We start from the raw sequence: 13,889 nt of genomic DNA on the forward strand, positions 1-13,889 counted from the left end.
GAAGAATAAAACATGTGGGAAAAGAGATTTGCGATCATAACAGATCATGAAGGGGAAGATCAGGACCTTCCCAGATAGACAATAGGCATTTCTACTTGGTCACCTGCTCAAACCCGAATCCCAAGCAGCAGAAGGAATGATGGGAAGGGGCCCTCTGACTACACAGAAACCAGCAAGATGGCATCCTTATGGGAGTGTCAGAGCCAAGGCACATATCCCCCTGACCCCAGAACAGATTTCTTTCAATGATGGTGTCCAATACCTTATTAGAAGTCAGATGGATGGGAAGGGGAGAACTAGTGGAAAATCAACTTCTTCTCAGTTCCTCCAGAACTTCCCTCTTCTAGGGGAATTTTGAGCTAGGAATGCTAAGGAAGCTTAAGCTGGAAGTGAATTCCCAAAGCTTTCAGGGTCTGACCAGGAGATACCACATTGGGACTTTGGGGGTTCTGAATTCTTCTTGAGGTACAGTGGCTCCACTGCTTAGCTGGCACAGCTCTATGGTACCCCAAAGGTGATAAGGTGGCCTCAGATCTGTGCAAATGAGGACTATAACATAACTTTATATGCAAGAATGGTTTTTGAAAAGTGAACCAATGAGACTAATCTAGAAAGTCAATAGAAAATGGCAATACCTCAACAAGAGGTATTGATCCAATGTTTAAAATGGGCACAGGACACGAACAGTTGGTTCACCAAAGAAAACAGGCAGCCAACAAGCATGAAGAAATGCTCTCGATCACTAGCCATCTGAGAGAGGCAAATCAAAACAGTGATGAGATACCACCTTATGTCTGCATTGATAGAAAAGTTAAAAAAACCAGAAAGTAACAAATGCTGGAGTGTGTCTGGAGAGATTGGAACGCTCATACCATGCTGGTGACCCAGTTTAAAAAAAAAGTGAAAACACTGTGGAATTCAATATGGCACTTCTTAAAAAGAAAAACACCCACAAAATAAAAAAAAATTAACTTGTACTAATACAGTATAACCCAGAAATACTGTATGACTGAGTACTTACCCTAAAGTGAGAGTCAAAGCAAAAATAGATATATGCCCACCCATGCTCACTGCAGAATTCTCCAAAATAGCAAGAAGACGGAAACAACTTAAATGCCCATCCATAAAAGAGTGGGTAAAGAAACTTCAGTCCATTGAGTGGAATACTACACATCACTAAAGACTAACGATAAAACTGTGAAGCACCTCATGGCAGGGATGGCTGTGAGCCTTCCTTGAATCTTTACAGTGCCCCCCCCCCAGGGAAACACCAGTACCATGCGGTTTACATTGGTTCATTCTTTGGCATGAGAGTAAAGTAACTGTAAGACAACACTCTTGATGGTTTCTAACTGTGACTGATGCCCCAGCTCAACCAAAGCTTACCTGGCTATGTTGTCTGCTACCAACCTCCAAAAAGCATCTGTGAATTAGGGACACCTTTATTCCACACTCCTTTAACATTTGACTGCTTTGCTTCATCCTAAGAATCAGTACATTTTTGACGACATCAAAGATGTCTTCCAGAACTCTCTTTAACTCATTACATCATCATAGATAGTCCTACTGGTTGTGGGAAAGTCTACCATAAACAATATGCATAAAGAAGGCTACGGCTCCCTCTTCCATCAGGTGAAGTAGCAATGTGAGGCTGGGGTACAAATAAGACCTTGACAATTGGCATGGAGGTCGTCAAAGGCTGGACGGCTGGGTGCAATGGTAAGCACAAGAAAAAGCCTGAAAGACAGCTTCTTGGTCAAGCAATCATGTTCAGCCAAAGACCAAACCCAGGGCCATAGAGTTGATGCCGACTCAGAGCGACCCTATAGGACAGGGTAGAACTGTGCCTGTGGGTATCTGATGCTGTAACTGTTTTGTGGGAGTAGAAAGCCCTCGTCTTTCTCTGCCACCGTTCAATGCTTAACCACGAGGCCAGCAGCGACAACATGGTTGAAGAAACAATCTTCAAAGATGACATTGCAACCCCAGCCAAATACTGGGGGCGCATGCTTTCATAACATGGCAAAGTGTCTTCAAATTTAGGGAGAAACAGACAAGCCAAGGCTTGACTTGGAAATCCCAAGCAATATAATGCTAGCCTTTTCTTTCTTGCCCATCCCATGCTGTACTTTTTCCCCTCTTTTGAAATGTAAGCACTTTCCTACCTGAAAAAAAAGTCTTGTCTATATTACATAGGAATTGACAGATAATCTTTTTCCTTTCTTTCACTATAACTTACACACAATTTCTTTCAATGTAACTTGCAGCATTGATTTACACACTTGCTGCTTTGCCTTACATAGCATGTAACTTTGGCCTCACTCTGAAATGATTGAAGCAACCCCTACTCTCAACAAGCCTTTATCAGAAAGCAACATATTGTGTGAGCCCATCACTATGAGGATAGACACCCAGAGGAAGGTAGGCCTCTGCCCTCAGGTTATGTAATCTTTTAATCCTATCTCCCAAGCAACAGCAGCGAAACCTGCCTAGCAACCATGAACCCTCTATCAATCCCTCCCTTTTCATGCACATGTTAAGAACCATTTCGACAAGAACACCTCACCTCCGCTAGCGACGGTTTTCAAGGTGGGGGAGAGTGAGAGCAGACCACTCAGTTGCCATCATCCAACACTGCGTGAAGGTCATCCCAAACCAACAGGCACTCTCACCAGAGGGATTAACGAACCTTACTTCAAGTCAAGTCAAGATAGAGGACGGAGGGCACAGATGTTTTGGAGAAGGCAATTCCATTTCTGTTGATGGGTAAACCAGGAGGATCAATTGCCCATCAGGAAAACAAACAAACAAACAAAAATGCTTAACAAAACTTTTATCGAACCCGAGGGGAGAATATGCCCGGTACTATATTCCTAACTGGACACGTTTGACTTTAGCCATCAGTAGAATTACCTTATGCTCTAAGGAGATGGTTATTAATATTTTCTGTCATAAAATTTCGAAGGACAGCTTGAGAAGACAAGTAAAATATTATAATGAACTGTGCAGAGTCTTAGAGTTAGAGAACCAAACAGGAAGAACATACTCAGCATATCCTAAACTGAAAGGACTCCAGAAAAACTCAGTCCTCGAGCTGCAACATTGAAAGAGTGTGTGGGCAAACTATTGAACGATACAGGAAGCACCCAAAGATGATGGAAAGAATAAATAGAGTCACAAAATGAACTCGCCAACATTCCATTTTAGGAGCCAGCATATCAGAAAGAACCAGTTGAAGGGAGAAATTGAAGCTAAATTGAAAGCATTAGCCAAAACCCAGACTCTAGGAATTGATGGGCTACCAATAGAAACGTTTCAGCAAGTTGATGAAGCACCGGAAGCACTTATTCATCTTTCCCAGGAAATCGGGAAGACGGCTACTTGGTCACCTCACTGAAAAAGATTTACTGAAAAAGACCCAACAGAATGCTCAAATTATAAGAAAATATAACTGATATCACATTCAGGTGAAATTTCCCTGAAGATCAACCAACAATGGTTGTAGTAGGTGCATTGATAGGGAGTTAGTTGCCAAAGGTCCAAGACAGATTCCAAAGAGGATGTGGAACAAGGAATATCATTGCTGACATCAGATGCATCTTGGATGAAAACAGAGACTTCCAGAGGATATTTACTGATGGCTTATTGATTATTCCAAGGCATTTGACTGTGTGGATCATAACAAATAATAGATAGCCTTGAGAATGGGAATTCCAGAACACTTCATTGTGTTCATGTAGAACCTGCACATGGATCAAGAGGCAGTTGTACGAGCAGAACAGGGGAATACTCGAAGTCAGGAAATGTGTGCCACAAGGTTGTGTCCTTCCCCCATACTTATTCAACTTTATGCAGAGCAAATAATCAGAGAAACAGCACTGTCTGAAGAAGAATGCAGCATTACGATTAGAGAAAGGCTTATTAACAACCTGCAATATGCAGATGACACAACCTTGTTTACTGAAAGTGAGGAGGGCTTGAAGCTGTCTTGCTTGGATCCAGTCAATGCTCATGTAAGCAGAGCAGACAAGAGGACAACATACACGTTATAATAGGTAAATCTGCTGCACAAGACCTCTTCAGACTATTGAAAAGCAACAATGCTACTTTGAAGACTTAGGTGTGCCTGACCCAAGACATGGTATTTTCAATCACCTCATGTGCATGTGAAAGTTGGACACCGAATAAGAGGGTCCAAGAAGAGTAGATGCGTTTGAATTGTGGTGTTGGAGAAGAATGTTAAAAGTACCATGGATTGCCAAAGGGACAAACAAATTTGTCTTGGAAGAAGTACAGCCCAATTGCTCCTTCGAGGCAAGGATGGGGAGACTTCATCTTACATGCTTTGGACACATCATGAGGAGGGATCCGTCGCTGGAGAAGGACAGCAGAGGTAAAATAGAGGGACAGCAAAAGCAGGAAGCCTTCCATGAGATGGACTGACACAGAGGCCACAACAATGGACCCGAGAGTGACAGAGGCAAGGAATGACAGTGGAGGCCCCAAATCCACCTGCAGGGTCCAGACACAGATTTGAGCCTCCAGGGAATCCCCTCTGGCCATAGTGGGGGATGTGAACAGCCTCGCTTGGAGACAAGGGAGCATTGGAAAGTCGCTTACAGCAGGTGTAGTTAGGTTAAACTGTAACATCTTATCATTTGCTCTCCTTTTTGACCCACTTTAAAGTTGTTTCTGTTTTTAGCATTTTCTGCTTTCTTTCTGTTTGAGATTTTTCCATATCTGCTCTAGTCTCTGTTGTTGCTTTCTCCTTTCTTTTTAAAGTTTATTTTATTGTTTTAGTTGTTGATTGTTCACTTCCCGTTTTGGTTTTCCATAATTCTCTGAATGTGCAATCAAGGGTGGGCACTTCCATAGAGACAGTAAACTGGATTGATAGCTGCCAATGGGCAGGGAGGGGAGGGTGAGGGGAAATGAGGAGCCAACAACCGTGAAGATGAGAGGAAAATGTGCTGACATTGATTGTGTGATGATTGCAAAAATAATCTTACTATCAGTGAACAGTTGAATTGTGCAACCCGTGGCGTAGACGCCAGTCAAACCATCTAAACATTTCTCCGTCACAGCCACCTCCACTCACTGCGTGTCCGGAATCATTGAAAAGCCTCAGCCTTTTCTTGAACTTGAGTAAGGCTAATACATGTGCTATGCTGATTTTGATGATCTAACCAAATTTCTGTTTCAATAATTAAACCACTAATTGCTTGGTAGTAATTTTAACTTGTACTGGGGTAGCGTCTTTCACATGCTCTATTATTCTCACTTTGTCCTTTAAAACGGCTGTGATCATTGCCTGACTAATCCCTAACGATGGTGCTTCACTTGTTTCATTTTCTATGGTAATTGTTTTCTTTTTGTCGTTGATGTATCACCCATATTTGCAGCAGATTGACCCTGTGGAAGCATGGATACAGGGGATAATTTAAGTCAAATGCAAAGTTACACACTCAACACTGTTTATGGCAGTGCGATCTCACTTAAAAGGATGTTGGTATTCTTTGTCAGGCTGATGAAGTGCTGAAACCCAGGCGTGCTTTTGTGAGTGTTACATAGTACACGCTCATTCATTGTTGCAAACCATTATGTTTAACTTAAGTCCTCAGTAGGCTTTGTTGTAGTCTGTTCTTAAGTATGAGTTGCCATGCATCAAATGTTCTTATCTTAACCCAAGACGTACTGAGTATGCAGCCACTGGCTTAGAAGAGGACTTTAAGACTGGGTTCATCTCCTTTTCTTGAGTCTTTATAGCTTCTAATATTGGCTGAGAGAAAGATGATTTGGCTGGGACGCACAGAGGTGAGAAAATTTGGGGGGCGTCACTTGGCCAGTTTGGGGATGTTTTAGAATTGTAAATGGAGACAGAGGTGACCCAGGATCCAAGTTGTAGCCTCTGGCTTTCCCAACCGTGCTTGGTTGCTTCATGTGGAAAGCCACGATCCTGGAAGAGGGTGTGCAATGTCTGGCGTGGGTGGGATGAGTGGCGGGACCCCGCTGAGAGTTCCAGCTTCAGTTCCTCTCCCCTTCCTCAAGGCTTCCTTGCAGGCTTCAGATTGCATGGTAGCCCTCCCGTCCTGGGGTCTGGCCTGCATGCGACATTCCTCCTGTGTCAAAGCCTGCTTCAGTGTGCAGGCTGCCTGCTTCTCCTTATCGTGTGGCTTCAATCCCAGCCCCAACCCCTATTCCCAACAAGACCTTTTCGCGCAGAATGCCTGGACCAGAACTCAGTGCCAAGATGTTGGCTGGACTCTGGTGGTACTCCACTGCTTCCCGCATCCCACTCCCCCCCCCACCCCCCCACCCCCGCACCGTACCAGTCCAAGCTCAAGGACATACTCCTGGAAGGTGGGTCATCCAAGACAGGCAGCGCCCCACTCCCGGTTGCCTTCCTTCTCCCCACCCACCTTAGTCCTAAAAATCTCAATGGGATAGAAATGGGCCCGAAACCCTTTCCTCTGCTGGGAGGCCCTGGGTAGTACAGAGAATTAAGCACTTAGCTGCTCCCCCCAAAGTTGTAGGTTCAAGTTCACACATAGAGACATCTCAGAATAAAGATCTGATGATCTAAAACGAGCCACTGAATGCCCACTCCACTGTTACACACACAGGATCACCTGAGGCAAAGTCAATTCAATAGCTATTAGCTTGAGTTCTTCGGACTTAGCTTTCCTCGCTGTGCGGCTTTGCTCTCGGTCCTTGAAGAAGGCACTAAGGAAGAGTGCTTCAGGACAAGAAAGAGCTTCATTCGCAAAGGCTAAGCAAGGGTACTACTGAAAATGGCCAGTGAGGCTAACATATTTCCGAGTTACTTAAAATTTCTCTCCGTAAGCTCCTCTCTCACACTCACTAGACTTGACCCACTGCAACATCTGCCTGTACTCTTCTCTATCTTCCAAGGGACGAAGAAAATCCCTGATGGGGTTGCTTTAAAGGCTCTTCTGTACTCCTTTTGTCTCTTGAGAGTATCGGCCTCTTTAATTCTCCCACCAACTCCTGCTTACCCTCACCCTTCCCAGCTGGGAGGAGGTAGCCCCTCCTAACTCCCTCTCCTACCCATCTTCCAGAACACCACTTGCAGGAGGAGAAGGTTGTGGGGTGCTCAGCACTGGCCCAAGGTGTGGCCCAGCCTAGGTTGAAAGCAAAGGCAATCATGGTTTTCTTTTTCTCCATGTCATATTATTTGCCTTAAAAAAAATGGGTGAAACCCTGCGGTTCCTGAAAACAACTTGAACAGGAGTTTGTTTTGAAGTTTTATATACTGTCCTTTTCCTGCCTCCTGACCCTTCCTGATTCAGCACACTCAGACTCGGTTTGCCCTCTGACACTCAGCTTTCCCCCAGCTCACACTGGAGGCATCCTGGGATTCTGGAAAGCTTAAGTACTTCGAGGTTCTTGGACCAAAACTACTAAGGAAGAAACTCCTCTCTTTGAGTGAGAATGTGTCAGCTATGTATGAGGCATGGCCACACTCATTTAAGTTAATGGATCAGAGTCACTCTGACAAGATCAATTCAACAGTAGGTTATATTGGATACAGAACAGCAGAGGGAAAATGCTCCCCACTCACAGATAATGACAGGCGTCTTATACTCCGTAGCAGTCAACAAATGGTGGTTGATTTCAGGTTTAAAGGGATTGCTCGCATGACTTGGACAGAGTTCACTCCCTTAAGGGCACCACATGCACATCCCAGTCCTGAAAATGTAGGACCCCCGGTAGGCAGGATTGGTCCCTTCTGCATCCACTGCATGCCTTAGGGTGGTTGGCATGAGGAGAGGGTGGGGCAGCCCTCTCTGGTGTCAACCCCTCAAGAACAGAAGCAACCCAAGACTAGAAGGCAGAGAGAGGCTCCTGTGAGGACAGAGCTGACCCTGTAACTTTCACCGAGGGAAATGAGCCATAACCCTTAGCCAGAGCTGACAGAGGCCGGTGGGGGGGGGGGGGGGGGGGAGAGGCAACACTGCCATGGTGGGCCCAGGAAAGAGGCTGCCTTCTCAGGGAGGCACTAAGCTGGGAAGTGCGGGATGAAGATACTGTCCCTCCCCACAGAGCCAGAGACTTCCAGAGTTCCACAACACCACACTTGAGCTAACTCACCCTCCTGGTTGCTACAGAGCCTGTGCTCTCAGAAGCTAGTGAAGGGAAGTTGTGGGGAGTCTGCAGTTCTCACACAGAGCCCCTTGTCTCCTGGGGTCCTTTAAGCCCCTCAGGCTCATCCACTTTGTCCTGCTGTTCAGCCTCCACATCTGGCCCTGCTTCAGTACAATCCCCCAGCAAGGGGGGGCTGGGGAGGTCCTGCAGGAGCCGGCCTTCCCGCTTCCTTTCGGCCAGCTCCTTGGCACAGCAGCTTGGAGTGTTGGTCTCATAGGTGTCATGGAAGGTGTTGTAGTCCACCTCATAGAAGCCCTTTTCCAAGGTGAGGACTGGTGTGAATCGGTGGCCCCAGAGTACCTCAGTGTCCATGTAGGAGCTCCGTGCTTGGCAAGTCATGCCTAGGGGAACAAAGGCCACATGCATTAACTGTGGCTACATTCACCTACCACATCCATCCATCCATCCATCCATCCATCCATCCATCCATCCATCCATCCATCCATCCATCCATCCATTAGTCCATTCATTCATCTGTCTGTTCATCCATTAGTCCATTCATTCATCTGTCTGTTCATCCACCCACCCAATCATCCTGATGTCCATTCGTCTATTCATCCATGTCGATATCATTAATGAAAAACATTTACTAACCATCCACTTTGTGCTAAACGTGCATGCTAAACACATGCGACTGTAAAGCTGAATAAGGCACTATCCTTGCCCTGGAAGAGTTCAAGGTGCAATGGAGGCAGACACTTCTAAATCGACATGTGAGATTTTGGAGCAGGTTATCAGAGATTAGAGTGAAGACATTATAGAAAGGTTAGAACTAGAGACATGATTTCTGAAGTCAGCATTTAGAAGCGTGAACCCAAACTCACTGCCATTGAGTCAATTCTGACTTTAAAAAGGTCAATTCAGAGAAAATGAACACAGCAAATCAGACAGGCATTTAGGGCATAGGGGAATTATTTAGGGCGGACACATAAGGGAAGGGAACACCACCTGGCTCCTTGATTTGAGAATGGGACTCTTCTATTTTCTGTTAACTATGCTTATGAAATACCTGTGTCCCACCGGTGGAATGTGGCTTTGGGATATCCCGTAGCTAAAACACCACCTATGTCCTTGGCAGCTGGGGCTCCCCTATCCATTTTCAAAGCACCAGGGAAAGAAAGGAACCTCTCTCACTGCTGGGCATTTTGCTCTCCTATGTTACTCCATGTCATCATTTATTCCCCACAATGGCTCTGTGAGATATGGATGATTTTCACACTGATGACAGGCTCAAACGACCAAAGAAATGTCTTACTCAAACCTGGGGCCAAATTTGAAATCTGTGTTGGGTTCTATGAGGGTGATAATCAAACTATTAAAATCTCTGTGATCAGGATAGATGAGAGGGACTTCCTTCCCTTCTTTACCTGGGTCTCTCCTACAGTCCCCAGGACAGCAGCAAAGGTTGGGAGAGGGCTGGAAGTGGACCAGTTAAGCCAGGCTAGCTGTAGACCCCTGATAAGTAGAGAGCTGAGAGGGTCAGCACTCATTCTCCCTGCTGGGGATGGCCCAGTGCCCTTTCCCTGACAGTGGAGGCGAGGTGGGATCATGTAGCTTTCTTATGGGTCTCCAATTCTCTGGCCTGTTTCCATCTTTTGTAACCTTATGTGGCACTTTCCCCCCAGAAAACTCAGTCTGTGTTCTGCTCCTGACAAGGGGCAGGATGGCCTGTGAACCCCAAATTCTGCTGGAGTTGGCTTCATGTAATGTGACTATCCTCCACCTTTCGGGCTCCCACTGCTCCCAGGTGCCCCCTGGTTGGACAGCACTCACACAGATGTCCATTCCAGCACCTCAAGCACCACTTCCGTGTTCCCCTTTCTCTATAGTGGCAGAACGGGAGCACGGGCGGATGCCCTGCCTAAGGCTACATCAGTATCAGCTTCCCAAAAGACTACCATAAAGCCACATTCCTGACAGCTCCTAATAGTTCAGTCATCAATGTGCTATAGAGTAAGGAAGTCCTGACGGTATAGTGGTGAACGTGCTAGGCTGCTAACTGAAACATCAGCGGTTCAAACCTACCAGCCACTCTGCAGGAGGAAGATGTGGCAGTCTACCTCTGATAGGGTTGCTATGTGTCCCTTGGCATTGGGGTTTGGTTTGGGTTGAGCCATGTGGTGGGAAAAGCTCCTGATTTGTTAAGGAAAGCCTCAAACCTGAGTATGACTACTGAGTGACATCTGTGAAATAGGAACTACAGCAGCCCCACAGTGTTGTTACAAGCATCAGAAAAATATCTCTGAATTATTCTGAGTAAAAGTGAGTTTTCTAAAAATTGTTGTAAGGGCCCAGACCTGATGTGAGGCATCAGACTTCTTGGTGACAAAAAATGGGAAAAAAAAGAGAAGAAAGAAAATAGGAAGCAGGCCTCAGGTTTGTGGGAGGACACCTTTCCTTAGGAAGTTGGCTTCTGGTTGGTGGGGCAGAACTGTGGTTCTTGGAACCTTAGGTTCCTTCAGGCCATAGGCTTGCTAGGGTCACCTCAGCAAGATGTGCCCCGGCTAAGAGCCAAGGAATGGTGCTGGCGTCTGAACATCAGTAGCTGAGCAGAACGTTTCCAGGCTGGCTAGGGAGAGGGCACGTTCTCTGGGGTCTGTAGAAGTTGAGGCCTCCGCATGAACGACTTCTTCCAGGAAGAAGCTTTGCACAGTGCAGGGTTTCTTTGGACATGCTTCTGCAGGAGAGCTCAGGGACAGAATATTCCAGAAGGGCCCCAGCTAGTAGAGCAGCTACCACAGATCTGGAGAGTAGGCATTACTCCCCAAAAGCATTGCGGGGAATCACCTGGATTTGGGGAGCTGTGCCACACAGCCCTTTCCTCGTGAAGGGAGTCTTAATGTGTACTGACACCAGGGAGCCCTACTGTAGACAATCCGTTCTCCTCCAGTTAACCCAGTACCGCCCATGGTTTCCTGGTAACAGAATCCTTTCTAGGAAGAACACCTGTTCCAGGAAACACTTGGCATGTTGGGGAAAAAATGTTCCCAACTTTGGACTCGCCCTGATTTGAGTGGTCCCCTGGCTCTGTCGCCTAGTAGCTCTTGCTCTTGGGCAATAAATTAACACACATGTGCCTTTGTTTCTCTGTCTGTAATGAACTATCTCAGAGGTGGAATCAAACGAGACAAATTATGTGTAATATTTAGAAGAGTGTATGGGAATTAGTAAGGGTTCAATAAGTGCTGCCTAGGATAGCCTGAGCAACTATAACCAAAGACTGTTTGGGTTGGCTGATTGTGCCCATGCCATCTTCTCCAATCACAGCGGCCTACATAATTTAGTATGGCCTGGGAACTCTGTGCCAGGAGGAGGCAGTACCTTACCGGTGGCCTCCACCATCCCTTCCAGAATGACCACAACTTCAAACTCTTCCTGATCTAGCTGAGCTCGGGACATCTCCCAGAAAGGGCTCTTCTCGTTGATCTCGTGAGAAATGATGAGTGGTGACACGAGGAAGAGACGATCATCCCCAGTGTCAAAGCCCACGTTGATGTCCGTCTGGTTCAAGGGGATGAACTCTCCTTCTTTCGTCTGCCGGGACTTGATGAGCTTGGCGCGGATGGAGGCCTCCACGATGTGGGAGTTTCGGAGGTCGCCCACGCGGAACATGAGGCACAGTTTCTCGTCTCGCATGGAGATGACGGCGTTGTTGGAAAACATGAGGGTTTCAGCTCTCTTCTTTGGCTGACTGATCTTGACAAACATGCACCCCACCATGAAGGCGTTGACGATGGAGCCCAGGATGGCCTGGACCAGGAGGAGAATGATCCCTTCGGGACACTTCTCTGTGATCACCCGAAAGCCGTAGCCAATCGTGGTTTCCGTCTCGATGGAGAAAAGGAAAGCAGACACAAACCCACTGAGATTCTCGACGCATGGGATCCAGTTTTGGTCACCCACGTGGTCCAGATCGCCACGTATGTACGCAATAAGCCACCAGATGAAGCCAAAGAACAGCCAAGTGATGGTGTAGACCATGGTGAAGACGAGCAGATTAAAGCGCCACTTGAGGTCCACCAGGGTGGTGAAGAGGTCGCTCAGGTACCTGCAGGGTTCCTGCACATTGCCGTGGTGCACGTTGCACTTGCCGCTCTTCTCCATGTAGCGCTGCCGGGGCTTCTTGCCGTCCGCCAGCAGGCGAGTGCGGTCTGTGGCAACAGGGACGTAGTCCCGAGCTTGCTTGGGAATCTTCTTAGGGTCCCCGGGAGTGCCTCCAACCTCCATGTCCTGGTTCATAGCATTCCTGGAATCACCGGCCATAGCGGGGATCCTTTGAGTGAAAAAAAGACATCATCAGTGAAGTTCAGTGTTCTGGTCCATGGGAACCCAAGGCAAGACAGCATGGTCCCTCCTATCTCTGAGATCCTCAGGACTTCTCATCACCACTCAGAAGATCACACTGTGACACTGTGCTGCGGGAGCCAAGGTTTCTTGCATCCTTTACTCACTTTCCTTGGGCCTGGTCCAGATTCTAGCATAAAATAGATATTCAATTGATATTTGTTCAATGATATTTAAACTGCACATTGTTTAAAGGATGTAAGGATGTAAAGAAAACTAGGAGTAATTTAAAAAATAAAAATCCCAACAATGTTTGAAAACCATTCAATGTTCTATGCATGACTCATGGATTATGTTGTTAACATTACAACAACCCAGTGAAATTTGATACCATAATTCTTGCTATACAGGTGCCACATGGCTTGCTTATAGGTTACATTTATGGCTAGTAGTTTATCTCCTTCCATTTGAATGTAAACTTCACAAAGGCACATCTGTGTGTGTTTTATTCCCTGATATAGCCAGACATATACCTTGTGTTCAAGAAGCACTTAGTGACTGAATGGACAAATAAATAAGACAGTGGAGTCTGAATGATGCTGAGTCACACCCAGGCCACCAAACAAGTCAACTAAAGACATGTTGCTGGAATTCTTGTTTCTTTGGTCCCCAGCCTGTGCTCCTCCCTTTGTATCTGATCTTTAATCTTTCACCTGAGATCTTTTAACAGCAGACGTAAAGGAAAAGGGAGTGTGTGTCTCATCTGTCATTTAGTCTCTACTCTTGTCTGAGTGGGGAGTTTATGTCACCTGAGCATTCTCTAATAAGGCAAGTGCTATGTAGCCCTACAATGAAAACATTTGATTCACTCTAAGAAACTGAAACGGACAGGATGGTTTTCAAATGGGCGGCAGCTTGGTTTTGGTGTTCATGCTACAATGATATTCTACCCACACCCGCTTAAAATGCATTAAGATTCCATATTAAAAAGATTCTATGGACCAAATATTGAATAATGCAGGAAGCATCAGAAGAAGACGGAAAGAACACAGAGCTTCTGTACCAAAAAGATCCAGTTGATATTCAACCCTTTCAAGTGGCAGCATAGGTTCAAGAACTGATGACGACGAAGAAAGAAATCCAAGCTGCACTGAAGGTATTACTGAAAAACAGGGCTCTATGGATGAACAGAATCCAAATGAAATATTTCAATTAGCTGATTGTGTCAGTCTGGATAGACTAGAGAAACAAGTCCATGGGCACTCATATGTGTATAAGAAAGAGATTTATATACAAGAGGAATTGAACATTGAGAAAACATCCCAGTCTAGTCCAAGGCCATAAGTCTGATATTAGCCCATATGTCTGTTACCAACCTATAAAGTCCTCTTCAGACTCATGAAACACATGCAACGAAGCCAAATGCAGGACGATCACAG

General features: G+C 46.0%; 1 protein-coding gene across 1 annotated transcript; it reads right to left on the reverse strand.

The window, feature by feature from the left end:
* Window positions 1–8,181: 8,181 nt before the first annotated feature.
* On the reverse strand, window positions 8,182–12,429 carry KCNJ5 (potassium inwardly rectifying channel subfamily J member 5). Its single transcript, XM_075527889.1, has 2 exons — window positions 11,493–12,429; window positions 8,182–8,507 (listed from the first exon to the last, which is right to left on the reverse strand). Exons 1-2 carry the CDS (start codon window positions 12,427–12,429, stop codon window positions 8,182–8,184), a joined length of 1,263 nt encoding a protein of 420 aa, XP_075384004.1.
* Between the last annotated feature and the right edge of the window lie 1,460 nt (window positions 12,430–13,889).

The sequence above is a fragment of the Tenrec ecaudatus genome, chromosome 12 (assembly GCF_050624435.1).
Source record: "Tenrec ecaudatus isolate mTenEca1 chromosome 12, mTenEca1.hap1, whole genome shotgun sequence".
NCBI lineage: Eukaryota > Metazoa > Chordata > Mammalia > Afrosoricida > Tenrecidae > Tenrec > Tenrec ecaudatus.